Source organism: Streptopelia decaocto (genome assembly GCF_964273445.1).
Source record: "Streptopelia decaocto genome assembly, chromosome: 3".
In the NCBI taxonomy this organism is placed as follows: domain Eukaryota; kingdom Metazoa; phylum Chordata; class Aves; order Columbiformes; family Columbidae; genus Streptopelia; species Streptopelia decaocto.
In genome coordinates this window covers 93,468,399-93,483,149 of record NC_138656.1, presented here as the reverse complement: position 1 = coordinate 93,483,149, position 14,751 = coordinate 93,468,399, and the positions used below count along the sequence as shown (strand labels likewise).

Sequence of the window (14,751 nt, the reverse complement as noted above, 5' to 3'; positions counted from 1 at the left end):
TATGTTTCTGATGAGACAAAACAGTTTTACCACATCTCCCTTCATAGTTCTCTACAGTTCTCTTACAGTCATTGTTATCACTAGTGAAAAGATTAGGATTTCACCCTAGGTAGTTTAAGGCATTTCAGTGTTATCTAAATAATCTATATTAATCATCATGGGATTTGTACCACACTGAGTGGACAGAGATGCTCACCTCCGGAGGTCAGTTTCTCAACAAAAATGCCTGTCTTTCTCTATTGACTAGGTAATAAATTTGGATTAGCCACTTCGCTTTAAATGGCTAAAATTGGGTTGAAATCTCCCTGTGGAATCGACAATTAATCTCATCAGTTCCCTGTGCCTTGTAAATGGTGTTATGAAAAAGAATAATTGTTCATACATTTTAAAATATATTTGGTAACTTTGCAGACAATGAGAAAACAGCAGTAATCTAAATTTGACAATGCATTTTGCTAGCCTTTCAGCAATGCAAAAAAAGATGTAATCTGGAAAGGGAACAGCATCAAGTGTAGGCTGAGAAATAATCCTCTAATTTCTTTATTCTAATAGACATGAATAGAGAGTAGTTTGAGCACAAAATATCTTTTCAAAGCTTTATATTTCTCCTGCAGTGCCCTGAGTTAGAACTGATAGTCTTAATCGATATCTTGTTCAGACTTGTTCAAACTGCATAACTCAATATGTCTACTAAGAAATCCTGCTGTTGCTAACATTTGATATATTCAAATTGTCTGTTTTCAGAGTATGTAGAGCAATATTTCTACCCTTCTGAAAGGAGACTTTTAAAAAAGCTGGATAACTTAATATTGTTGTAAAAATTAGATTGCTACCATTATATTTCATTACATAGTTAATGATGGAAAAGGGTCTTTATCAATGAAGAGATTTATATTTCTAGTACTAGTGACATAAGTCAGAGGGTAAGATAACTATCCTGAAAAGCTGGTAATATGATCTGAGTTTGATGGTCCTGGAAATGAATTAATCTGATATCTATTCAATGGCAAATCGTTGTTTGTGTGCTTCCTGGAACAGACAGAAAACAACGACCTGCTCAAACCCATTACATTATCACAGCTAATAGTATTTCAGTTTGCTGATCCAGCTGGCCCAAACCTATAGCTTTTATAGTTTCAAAGAAATCACAGGCTATTAGTAGCAATTAATTTGGTCTATAAGCACTTCCAAAATAGACTTACTGAACAGCATGAAGTGGAAGTTCTCTGCCTCATTTGCTTTTCTTCCCCTATAGTTTATCTGAGATGTTTTTGCATTCCAGTCTTCTCACAGGACAGATAATTGAAAACACCATCTCTAAATGGGAGCAATTTCCACTGCTGGAAACATTAAGAAAAATAAAATTTTAAGAAGCCCAGATGCCATCAGAGCCTTGCAATGTCTAGCAGACCTTTTAGTTGATCTTTTGAGGTCCCTTCCAATCCCAAACATACTGTGATACTGTGATACCTTTGGGAAATGTTGCCCGCACTCAGTTTAAATGAGGAAATACTTCAGTTTTAGTGAAAGAGACATGACCACTTGTGCATGGCAGTTTTTGTCAGGCAGCTAGGCTTCATAAATGCCTTGCTTGAAAAAAAAAAAAAAAAAAAAAAATAGTTTTAATGCACAACTTCTGATCCATCCTGATCACACAAAAACCACAAGTGTCAGTTCTCAATTCTCTCATGTGCCAGCTCTAACTAAAGATTGCAGCTTAACAAAATCCATGAAACAACAGGAACATTTTATTTAACAGGACAGCAGGTGATGTTTAAATATCTTACCAGCATAGTGTGCAGAGGAGTCAAATTGAATCTCAGCATCTGTGCTTTCTGCATGTGTAGAAGCTGCTGGTAGTCCCAGAAGAAGTTGACCCACGTCACTCCCAGCTGGTTGCTGCTGATCAGACCCAGCAGAGCTGAAGATCAAGAAAGGTTTGCTCTGCTGCCCCATCCCTTCCTCATGGAAGATGTGGTGCTTTCGATTCTCCTCTCCAAAATGCAGACTAAAAGTCTCAAAGGGTTGACCCCGCTTGTCAGCTGTTTTCTCCCAAGGCTTCAAATTTTTCTGAGAAAAACCGATGCTTGCCTTGCCACTGTAATTGGGCCCACGAGCAGGCAGAGGACCTTCACTCAGCAGGTTTTTCAACTCTTTCAGACTTCGTTTAGAAATGTCAGGTGCCCCAGTGAAGGACTGTGCAGTACTGCTTCCCTGTGTGGTTACAGTACTGCTCAGAGAGCTCATCTTCATCCCGTGAAACCTGACATCTTTTTCTTCCATCACACACCGTTCTTCTTGCTTGCTCTCTACCTCCTCACTGCCTTCTCCCCTGCACACTGCCTCTACAGACCCAGCTTTCTCTGTGCTCCTCGCAGGCTGTATGCCCATGAGTTGCTCCGTTTTAGCTGGTGTATCTATTTCCTTATGCATTTTTCCTATTATTCTTTTCCTAGTGTCAGCATTTTCCTGGATTTCTTGTGTTTCTCCAGATGTGTCTTCTTTAATGTTGCTGCCAGTATGGGAACTGTCACAACCCTCTCTGTCCTTTTGCACTGGAGGAAAGCTAGTTGGGTTTTGAAGAGGCTGGTCTGATGGTGGTTCTGAGCAACCAGTAATTCCCTGTAGGGGACAAGGGTCTGGGATTTCTGAGGTGCAGGACAGCTCCATCCTTTCATTTTCTAAAGGAGGAACATACTTCACAGGACCTTTGACTCCCTTTTTCTTTCTGAAACCACATATATTGTTGCCATCAACTTCATCATTGTCACTTTCAGATGTGTTCTGTAAACAACAATAAAATATACAAACAAATAATATGTAAGAATGAAACAGAACATACCAATGGAGTACTACCACCAGCTGAATTCACCACAGTACTTCCATTATTTCTAGTAAGTCTCTGTGGATATTTACTGACCCTCAAATTCTGCTATTTTGATTTAAAAAATTCTCACAGAATTTTTTTTTTATGTTTTAGAACTAAATTGGTGAAAATTCCTTCATAATGCAGCTTTTAGGCAGATTTAGAAGATTAAAATATGACATTGTACACTTTGTGATGTCATTTGTCAAACATGTGACCTTTAAATGTGAAAAAATGTGTTTTAAGAATTACATTTAATTATATTATTGTTCATATTAAAAGCGTTTGTATTTACAAAGGAAATTTGTTGCCCTGAAACACAGAACACTGAAAATCCTTATTTATAAGTATAGGGAGTAAAACCAGAAAATAAACAGCTTTTAAATGAATTTCAGGCTCCAGTCTGGCCAAATAACTGAACATCCAGGGCAGTGGTCAAAGGGCAAACCCATATTTGGATGTGTAAACAGGAAAGAACAAGAAGATTTTTACATTTATATATGGCATTGATATAATTTTTATTGTAGTGCTGGAAGTAGTTTTTTAAATGGATGTAAACATGTGGAGAAGGTGCAAAAAGCTATGAAAATCAATCTGCTTGCATTATCCCAGGTAATATCAAGAAGTGTCTGGATCATCCTCCTTCCTAAGTATCCTGATCCTACCACAAGTGTGATTAATGTGAGGTGACAGGGAAAAGGACAGGAAATCAAAACCAGATAGATTCAAGTTTTAAAATAACAGAGATTTTAATATTGTGAGTGACTAATTATTTCACAAACTCTCAAGATGGGGATTGAATTGTCCTAAGAAAGACTCCATAATACGGTTTCACCAAGATATAGATCACAAACTGTTATATTGCTCATGAATACCTACTCAAGTATTTATTTTAGATTCAGTAGCTTAACCAGCAGTCCTTGGTTTGCTTGGAATGGGCAGCAATGAGCACTTCTAAAAACACGTATCAGGAGATATCCTCTGAATGAGCCCATTCTTTACCTTTTCCACAATGGAATAATGTGCACTCTTTCCAATTTCTGAACTTCCAGAAGTAGAGATCTGCACAAAAGCAAAGTGAATGCCAGTCTGGATAAAGCAAAATAGATTCCTGTTGGCAGACAAAAGCATGTAGAAGAAAAGGCAAAAGTGTCTGATGTGCACGTGGAAGGAAACCACCACATGGTCTCCATTAAAGCCATTACACCTCCCTTTTTCTATATTATTTCTCCTTATTTTCCCTATTTTCTGATGCATTGCTTTCATTCCCTGGCACAAGGCACACTGTGATGGGAATGACTCTTCATTTCTAAATAAACTCAGACATTTATGGACTTAGGTTTAGAAATCATTCACAGTATTTTCTGCAGTGAATTTAACAGGGCAAGGTTTGTTGGAAGGTACAAATACAGCATCCCTTCATATCAAAGACAGTCATATGCATGAGTTATAACACAGTCTTACTTGTCTAGTAGTTTATGTGGTATCTGACATCAGAAAGGGTCTAGTACCTGGGCACAGAATGGAGAGCACCCAGGAAACAAGACTCATGAATAATCTGTTTAACTTTTTATTTTTAGTAAGTTTTTGTTCTACAGAAGATAGGGATGAATAAGAAAAATAGCAGCTTGAAAGAGTTACAGTGGAAGTGAGCTGGATACAGATCATGACATAATTTCATGGAATCATGTGTCCTGCTGTGCTGAAAGGAAAGCAGAGCAGCCATAGCATTAATGTGACAAAAGTTCTGATTATTTTTTATTTAATTGCTGAATATTCCTATAGTTTTGTTGCTGTGTGGCCACAGGAACAGGGAATACTAAAACTACGTGAAAGTTCTTTTAGCCAACATTTGTTTCAGAATCATTCAATTTTTATTTACTTGTTTTCAAATATTTACTGGCCCCCAAAGCCAGACATTTTGAAAGTTTCAAAATGTGTTTCTGTTTCCCAAGTGAACGCTTGGGAGGTCATTCAAATATTCTTGCCAGAAGGATTAGGCCCAAAATACAAACACTATGGACCACATTATGCAACGAATCTGAGACTTAGATTTTCCTTTCTAGAAATGTATCTGATGTTAATTGCCATTGATAGGCATTGGTATTCTTCCAAGTTCTGATTTCCACCAGGACCTCTTACCCCAGCGCTGCATCTCGTGCTGGTACACCTATCCCCTCAGCAATGGTGCCGTTTCAGTAGAGGTGGACCAGTGCAAGCCCTGCAATAGGCAGGAAGAATCAGGGTGGATCAGACTTCATTTCTCATTATGGATAATTTCATCTCATATGAATAACAGCTTTGGTTGTCTTCACTAGATGCCTCTTATGTCACTCTGGGTACACAAGAGTCTGGACTTCTGTGACTATTAACAGAAGACAAGGGCTATACTCATGCATTACAGCAGTATGTTAGAGCACTGTGCAGGTAGGAGGAGAATAGAGGACACTATCAGCAAGCAAGTATTTCAGCACTGTGCAGATGAAATTGCTTGCTCCACTTAACCCAATTACATGCCACTTGTGTCAAGCCATTAGGCTTCTGCAACCAGTAGATATTTTATATCTTGTGATAACACAGAAAACAGGCATCTAAAGCATTTTTTCTTAATCAGTGTGTGTTCACTTTTAGGCTTTATACAAGCTCTGAAGTAGAACATTAACTATATAATGAAATACAGGACTGAGATAAGGCAGTTCATCTGTAAATCTGTCAATTTGCAATCTGAGAGGCTTTGGAAATGTAAAGTGTTGCCTTTGGGAGGAATAATAAGTGCTAAGATTTCTGGTGTGTGAAACACAGATGAAAATCCAAGGCAATTCTTGAACTTTGGCCTTAAAATAATTCTATAGGTGACTGAAAATATATCTGTAATGTTCTATGGGGCAAATTCAGAGACTGCAAAGAGGACCTTCTATTTTTCTTCTACTTCGTGTTTGTGTCATGGCCTCAGGCAAGACTGCAAATGCTATTGGGGTCTATAAACCTCTCTCAAAAATGTATTGACAAAAAGAGAGGGAGAAATTAGAAGAAAAAAAAAAAAGGGAAGAAGTGAGTTCATTTAAAAGAAGCTCTGAGTAACTGTGGATGAATAGTTGCACAAGGATTTCTATCATAGAAAAAGGTGAAAGAAGCAAAGAGCAACAGTAGTGGGAGCTTTTAGATATCTAATTAACAAGATGACCCAATGTTCCTGCTACAGGCTACGCCCAAAAAAATGATACACTCAGCAAAATGCACTGAAGTCTCAGTCACATTCTCCTTTTCTCTTCTGTTTCAGATCATTAACCAATTTTAGCCTTTTTTTTAACTTATAGGTAAGAGGTCAAATTGTGATGATCTTCCCGAGTTGTTGCTATAATTTTTTCAAGACTGAAAGACTAATTTTGTGAAGAACATAAAAATGTCAAAATCTGAGAATTAGAAAAACATGAGAAACTAAAACAGAAAAGTCAAAAATATGTAAGGTTTTGTTGGCTGAGTTTTTTTATTTCAGAAAAGTTAAACTGCTTCATTTAGGTTTTACTCTTTTTTTTTTTCTCTCATATAAAACAATGTCAAAAAACTGAAACAAAATGTTTCCAAACTAAAAAAACCTGAAAACATTGTTCAAGTGATGTTGACATGTGACATTATTCACATTGTTGAACCTTTTTCCAGTTTTATTTCAAAAGTAACACAGTTTTTCAAGGCCTTTAAACTGCTATGAAACTGTAAATGTTGAGGAACTTTTTCTGACTCACTCTGGCTGTTACCAGGTTACCCTTTACGGCTCCCTCAGGTTGGTACAGTCAAGTTTAATTAATATTTTTGTGTAGCAACAAATTTCAAAATCTATAAGTCAAGTCAACAGGAGATGTTGTTTAAAACCTTACACAATACTACCCATAAAGCATGTATGCCCATGTCCATGTGCTTTCCCTTCCCCTTACTCTGACAGATGCTTGCCCAGCTGCTCCCCCAGTAACGAGGCAGCGAAGGAGCAAAGGACTCAAGAACAAGTTATCTACTGCGGGGAATTAATGCAGCTTCACTGGAGTCACTGGAGCTACACAGATTTGTACCAGGAGGGAATCTGGCCATGGAGTCATGTGAAGAACAACACAGACATTTCCAGGGAGCAGGTCCAGACACAGAGAGGGGTTTTGGCTCTTGTGTGCAGTGCTGAAGCAACGTGTGCTGTGATAGACAGGCACTGGTGGCTTGTAAGCTGGAGACATAGAGATCGCAGTACATTGTCAAGATATTGCTGTGACTCATTTCTCCCTCAATGACCTTGTTTGATGAAGTGATTCTATGAGAGTGATTTACTGCTACAAAACCTCCCAGTGAAGGACCTACAAGTGGCATAAATACTAGGTATATGTGATTATTTTGTAGTTAGAGAAGCTGAAGTACAGACTTGCCATAGATCATGGTAAGATGTGTGGTAACATTAGAAGCAAAAGCAAAGTCTCCTTCCTTCTCTGAAACTTTTAAATATACTCAAGACTATGAATGACCTTCATATTGAAATGAATGGAATGAGTTTACATCACAGTATTGTGCTACTTTTCACATCTGACATCTCCCTTTATCTGCTAGTCCCATCCAAAGCCTTCATACTATACATGCAATAATTAGATAAGCTTCTGAGGGTCTTTGATTCTCTTGCTGCCTCAAAGCAACAGAGTTGTCAGTGAGGCAAGGTTGTTTGCAAAATAGTTTCCCTTCAACTATGCCACCTACACCATGTAAAAAAAAAATTCCTTGAAGTAAGATAAAGTGTCAAAATGAAGAAGCTGATCCTGAGACCACAAAAAGTACACTGGTGGTGTCATGTCCAATTTGCAGTGGTGTAAATGAGATCTAAAAGCAGGATCCATTTGACACTCAACTAATCCTCAGGAAGACATTTGCAAGGGAATGGACTAAATGATCTACAAGACTTTTAAGTCCAATTTCTATGACTCATTTCATACACAAAGATGGTCTAGGAGGCAGGCAGTGACTCAGAGTAGGTACATTTCTGGCACATAAAGTATCCATTTGTTCACTTCGATTAAAATGTCTAATAGCCTCAAGAAGTCTACCTGCACTCTTACTTCCAAGCCACATTACATCTTTCTCAATATTTTTAAAGAAACATTTTGGTGTTTTCACAATGAGATGATCTGGACACTACTCAAAATAGCAGGCACATTTTCATATTTTTTTTTACTTTATTTAAAATACATATTACAAATTCAGGACCAGAATCTTTTTTAAAATGCACTCATAGAAACTGAGCAGCCCCACTCAAATCACATAGCCTGACTCAGGACTGTCACTTTCAAATCCAGGTCAGACTCTGGTTCACAAATTGTAGGGCTTTCATTTACATTAATGAAGCCAAAGCCAAATGGTTTTCCCACAAATATTAATGATATCAGGTTTTAGTCCTCTGTTTCTGTTACTTTCGATAAAGTCATAAATGAAAGAGATAGGAAGTAAAAATGTGTAACAGTTGCTTCCTAAAGTAAATGGGGCTTTTTTCAGCTTAAACAAGAAGCCTTTCTTTGACCTACATTTCCTTCAGAACTAGACACAAAGAGCCTTGCACATAATCCACAATGAAGCATTCGCTCACTTGGAATCTTGAAACACATGCAAAAAGTATTTTATATTAGCATATCTGCTCAGAAATCCTTCCCAGTCAGTCTCTTACCTGCTGAGTAAGATCTTCCCTTTTGTTCATGTCCACTTCATTCTAGTTCAGGTCACCATTAGAAATGGCTTAGTAAAAATCTAGCAGAAAGCCACCCCGTATTTATAGGCACAGGTACAATAAAGGTTAGTTAAACCAGAATTGCTGTAAAATTCTTTTCCCAGAAAGCCATGCAGATGATGAACCATAAAGAGCAACCCCAACGTGTCATGGCCAAGAGCACCATTTTCTGGAACAGTGTTAAAGTAGTAAACTGACAAATGCACATTATTAGCTGCTGCCTGCCTGGAAACAAAGACAACTGAGTATAAAACTGTTTTTCTCTACTTTTCTCCTCACAAAAGGCTTTTGTCCTGGAACAAGCCATTTCTGTTCTGGAATAGAAGCTATTGTTAGGCTCCTTAGAGGTAAAACCTATATTGGGCATTATAACAACAGTATGTTATTGAGGCACATGGACCGGGATTTGAAACAGACAGCACAATGCAAGAACAACATGCAGTACTAGCCTGTTATTCTGGGTGCTTGTATGTTTTTAATTAATACTGGTAGATCTGGTTGTATTAAAATTGGGGAGAGGGGTCGTTTTTGCATTAGATCTCTAAAAATATTTCAAATATTGTATTTTCTTTCTTATGCTTTCTATTTATCAGGTTTAATGTGAATTCAAAGGACTGTGTTTAATTGACATTATCTTCATACAGATTCCTTTAGCTGACATAACATTACAAGATGACAGTGTGCTGACAGTAACCCTTCCCCACAATTGATCACCCAACAAACACAAGTAAACACGATGTTAAGACTGGCATTTAACCCTGTGAAAATGCAAGTTTGGCATTTTTTTATACTAAATAAATAAATAAATAAATAAATAAAAGCGTTTGTTAAATTTAACCCGTAGAAATAATGACGATGGCTTAGGAGCTCTGGTTAACAAAAACCTTAGGCATCTCCAGTGAAACATACCAATACAGGTACCCAAGTCCCAAACTGTGATTCTGAAAATCCTTCTTCGTCTTGAAAGCACTGAAAGACCACAACTCCTAACCTTGTGACACTGTCTGGCCAATTTCTGCAACTGCTCCTGTTCTGAACCACCCCACATGTCACAGAGCAGAGCAGGAAACAACTGGAAGTTTATTAATATTCAAGAAATTGGCTTACTTACAAGACTTGACATTCTATCAAGCAGACATTAAAAAAAACAACACACAGCACACTCCGTAGGACTGGTCTCCTGCAAGTTCCTTTCAGACTGTCATCATGCAAGTCAGCAAAATTGCACAGATCCTTTTTCTAAGCAACATACAGGTGTCATAGACCTATATTTTGCTGTGGCAGAGTTGCTTCTCAGTCTATTTTGTGATGAGTTGTGCAAGAGAGGAACACTTCTGAGCATAACTACTCAGACCTGAAGCAGAGGCCAGACAGAAACAGGTCTTCTGACTCTCCACCTTTTTTCATTTTGAATGAAAGCCTGAACAACTTCAGTTCATAGTTTGAAAAAAATATACACTTCAGGTTAAAAAATCTCATTCTTGAGAGCAAGAAAAATATTCTTCACAGCAAGGTCAAACACTGGCATAGGTTGCCCAGAAAGGCTGTGGGATCTCCATCCTCAGAGGTATTCAGGACTTGACTGTATAAGGCTCTGAGTAACCTGTTAACAACTTCAACATTGACCCTGATTTAAGTGGCATATCAAACCTGATGACTACCACAGAGGTCATTCAGCCTAAATTATTCTTTTATAAATCTTTTTAATTAACTCCATTATGTTTTTGCAAGAGCAAAAAATCTCTATTATACTTTGTATTCTGTTCTGCTCTGTTTTGCTAAACAGAACATAAAGACAAGAAAGAACAACTTGTGCCTTGAAGAGTGTAGTTTTTGAGGCACTAGCCTGGCAAGCACCATTAGTAATGAATAATATTTCCATTAGCACTGAAAGGATCAGCTATTTCCATCTCAAGCGCCTATTAGATCCTCCTAAAACCAATGTTGATTTGTTTAGTTTTGTTTTCTGGACAGGGTGAAATAGAAAAGAGAGAGGATTCTCTGCCAACATGTGCCTGAGGGAGGCTGCTGGTTTCAGTGGAGCTGTGATCGTCAGAGAAGCCAGAAGCTGATGGAAGCCCATTCCACATCTACCACATTACACGGCACACTGCAAAGAGCAGCTAGTTCAGTAATACTCTTCACCTTCCCACCTTTAACAAAGAAGATAAATCAAGCTAAATCTACTGTATCTTCATGAGGAATATCCAAGATTTTGTAAAGAAATTGGGTTTTATATATAGACTCAAAAAGACATTTTCTGTCAGTAGGCTTTTGCAGAAAACTGCTTTCACAAGAGTGTGGGAGTATTGCTTCATAATAACAAACCTCTCTACAGTCTTTCCTCCAAAAAAGCTCCAGAGAGGAAGGTATCCTAAGAGGGAGAAGTATTCTGTTAGTACCCAACGGAGCGAAGGGAAGATGAAATGAATGAGATTGTGTTTATTTTACATTTACCATTGAATTCTGCCTGAGAGGCCTTTCTATTACAGGTGAGTGAACTATTAATATAAAGTACAGAAAAGTTTATAATTGTACATCAATCTTTTATAGCTACACTTATCTGTGCCTAGAATGAACAACCATGTTTAAATGAGGCAACACCTTCCAACATCAAGATGCAAAGTTAACAGGCCTGGAAAACAAAGGTGAGTAGAAGATTGTGGTGCTGGCCAACAAAGACATTATGGAGGAATGACTGCTGCTTGATCAGGGATGTACCTGCAAGAAACATCTGCACCACCCCCACATCCCACTGGCAGATGGAGGGGCTGTAGCAGACCTGCTTCTAAGGCTTTTGCTCTTTCAGCTGCTTGTCCCACCTCTCCTCTCCTTCTCCTTTTCCACTTAGTTACAGAAGCACCTTTCCCAGTCTTTAATCCTTACAGGTAGCTGTAGCGAAGTTTAGTTCATCTAATCAGCCTTGAGATGGTTTCAATCTTAACATTAGCGTAACTCTGCTATTTTTTTTCCAGCTTCCATTGGCTACAAAATCATATTTAACATTGTTATTAGTAAATACAGTTTCTTAAGGGTGTGTATCATGTACTCTAATATTTTGATAGCTATCTGTTCTTTCTAGCATCACTGGAAAGGGAGCCCCAGAAGAACACTAAATAAGATTGTTTTCTGGAGGACAAGCAGAGAATTACACAAAATGATCCCTTTCTTTTAGAATGTAGAACTGATATCATGAGTTTGCATAATTATTTAATTTAAATATTCTGGGCTTCAACCACAGTTTATCAAATACTAATCTAAAAACCTAGACACATCGTAAGTGTAACACAAACCAAACATCACAAAAATTATCACTTAATAATTCAGCTACAGATACTTTGTATGCACTGTCTCTGATGAATAAGTAGTAATGAGAAACTGCAAACTGCTCATTCTCCAACTGCTGGTGCTTCAGCAGCTAAAAAAGAGATACAGCTTCTATGGTGACAGCTACTGCAGCAAATAACTGCCAACTCAGGGGAGCTCTCTGCTGGCAAGTTGCCAGCAACCTCCATACATGCAATTTCACCATCATTGTGGCTCAGAACTACTTCTGATTCCAGCTAGCAATGTCGGGGTTTTTTTTCAAGTATTTTCAAAAGGAAATAGAAGTTAAAATTATCACTGCCTGTACTCTCCTCTCATTCAGATTGCTTTTTCCAGAAGGGGAAATTTCTATATACTCTGAATTAACATTCTTTTAAGTAAAAAAGAATCAGGCCTCAGGAAATCCACCAGGAAACTTTTTTTTCTCCCCACTAATGTTGGTTAACTTCAGCTGTTAATTTCAATGGATTCCCTGAAATGCCTAAATTGTTCAAAAGAAACTTCAGAGGATATAGATTTTGTAACTGGGATGGGTCTTGGATAGTGCCTAGTGCTTCTCAGGTTGGAGGAAGGGAGGATTGCATCCTGTAATCTGCTCATGGGGCTGGAAAATTTCTCAGAATAATTTGATCACATTTTGTAATCACCCAGATTTTATGGGATATGGCCACTGCCATTTCTAATCCTGCCAGGCATGACAAAAGACACCTACCCTCCCTGACTGGCTTCAAAAGTAGCCCTCTCCTTAAAGACAGATGAAATAGGTAACTAAAGGTTAACAGAGAACACAGCTAAAATTACTAATTGTTTCCTCCAATTTCAGGAGCCTTAAAAATAAAAGACATTATAAAGCCTTATATTATTCTTCTAACACATTGAGATTTCAAAACTGGTGCCAACTGGCTAGTGTCAAGTAATATCTACACTACATAGTACTATATAGATATACAAGCTAAGTTGGATTTTGCACAGACTTATCTCAGGAGTGTTTGAGAACAAAGATCCTTGAGTTCCCCAGTTCCAAGGCTGGCAATTACATTGCCAGCAAAAGGAGGTATTCACTGTCTCTTCCTCACCGCCATAAACCTATAAAATTCTGTACTAATACATAAAGGCTGGTATTACAAAGCTGAAGGAGAAATTCAAACATCAAAATCCCTTCAGGAAAATCTAACCTAATGTGTTCCTTCACCAACAGTATATATTTCTGCTTTTACATCTAACCCTGAGCCTTGCCATCATTATTAAATAATGCTATAGTTTGTCTTGTTCAAAGTGTCTTTTTCTTTGTCATTTCTTAACAGCTGATATATTATTCAGCATCAAGATTTGCAAGGGCTTCAGTTAGTTAAATTCCATATTGCTATTAGTAAAACAGAAAAACAGAAAAATTGCTAGAACTTGGATTTGCACCAATCCTTACTCAATTACTCTAACTACCTTTCTGATAGGTCCTCTTTGAAGATTTATTCATGTGGTTTTCTCTTCCCACATTTTCACAAGTACACTTTCACTATGCATGACTGCATTTATCCAGTATCACCCGTTTGTTGTCCAGTGATTATTTAGGTAACTAGACATGCCACAACAAAGTGCTGCTCCCTCCTCTGTTCGCAGGTGACAAAAGGTAGGTACAAATGGTACTCACAGACAAGGATAGGACTCAAAAATTGGCCCAAGATGTACTAGAAGTTAATGAAGTTAACTTTTATGACAATGGCACAACATGAGAAATCTTATCAATAGGTAATAAAAAATTATTTTATACTTGTAACAACTACAGTTGTCAAAAAAGGTTGATTATTTGAAACTGTAGCACTATTAGTGCTTCCAGTTATGCTCCATAATCTCAGCATTAAAATCAAATGCCAGACCTTATTACATCTTTGCCAGTTCTTAATCTTTTGTATATCAAGTGTCCAAAGAAAATGCAGAAACCTTTTTCTTTATTTTGCTCTTGACAACACATCTGATTTATTTGCTGTATTGAAAGTTTAAAATTACTTTTCAAATTATAAAGAACTAGTGATTAGGAGATCATGAAGAGTCTGTCTTTCTATGAGTCAAAGTGATACTTTTAAACAAACAGTCATGTCCTTATGAGTTTGTACCATTCCTAATAAGAGGAATCAAATATTTTTTCATCTTTTCTATTGCTTCCTCTGTCTTACTAAGTGACTGGAAATTGTTCTATTTCTTTTATCTATTGCTTTATTTTACTTTATTTTTTGCTTTTATTCCCTTCCAAAAATATAATTTCCAGTCTGGAAGCCAGTCAGTTCTTCATATATTAAATATAGGCTTGCACCAAAAGTCTTTTCTCATAGGCCAGCTTTTACTTGTAAGGCATATGCTACTTTACTTGCTCCTGCATACAGCTGTCACTGTAAGAGAATTAAAAAAAAAAAAAAAAAAAAAAAAAAAAAGTTATAGAATAATGTTATGGCTTTAGACAGGCAATGAAGAATATTAAATCAGAACCAAAATAAGACCACAGATAGAACAAGAATTCCTGTTCCCCTAGCTCTGCCCAATACACCTTCCTCCTCCTCCTTCACCACCTCAGTGGCAATGTACGCTCTCTCTCCTGACACAAGGCAGTGGCTGCAGTGGCTGAACTGCAGCTAGAAAATGGTGTCTGTGGTTTGCCATGCCTGTTCCAGCATGGCATCACACAGGAAGGCTCCCTCACAGTGTGACTCCGTATGCAGCTTGTCACACCTGCCCCATGCTGAGGCACAACCTGTGACGAGGTCTGGGGAGGGAGACCAGCAAGTGAGGTGCAAGACACTCCTCCGAGTGAACCTTACAG

At 37.7% G+C, this 14,751-nt stretch overlaps 1 protein-coding gene across 2 annotated transcripts in view; it reads right to left on the bottom strand.

Moving 5' to 3' along the window:
* LGSN (lengsin, lens protein with glutamine synthetase domain) overlaps positions 1-14,751 on the bottom strand; it is a 39,770-nt gene that overhangs the window by 12,964 nt on the left and 12,055 nt on the right. For both annotated transcript variants that reach the window (XM_082048481.1, XM_082048480.1), the window contains one exon: positions 1,788-2,784. In XM_082048481.1, the coding sequence (XP_081904607.1) occupies positions 1,788-2,670 (883 nt within the window). In that variant the 5' untranslated portion in view covers positions 2,671-2,784. The remainder of the gene's footprint in view (positions 1-1,787; positions 2,785-14,751) is intronic.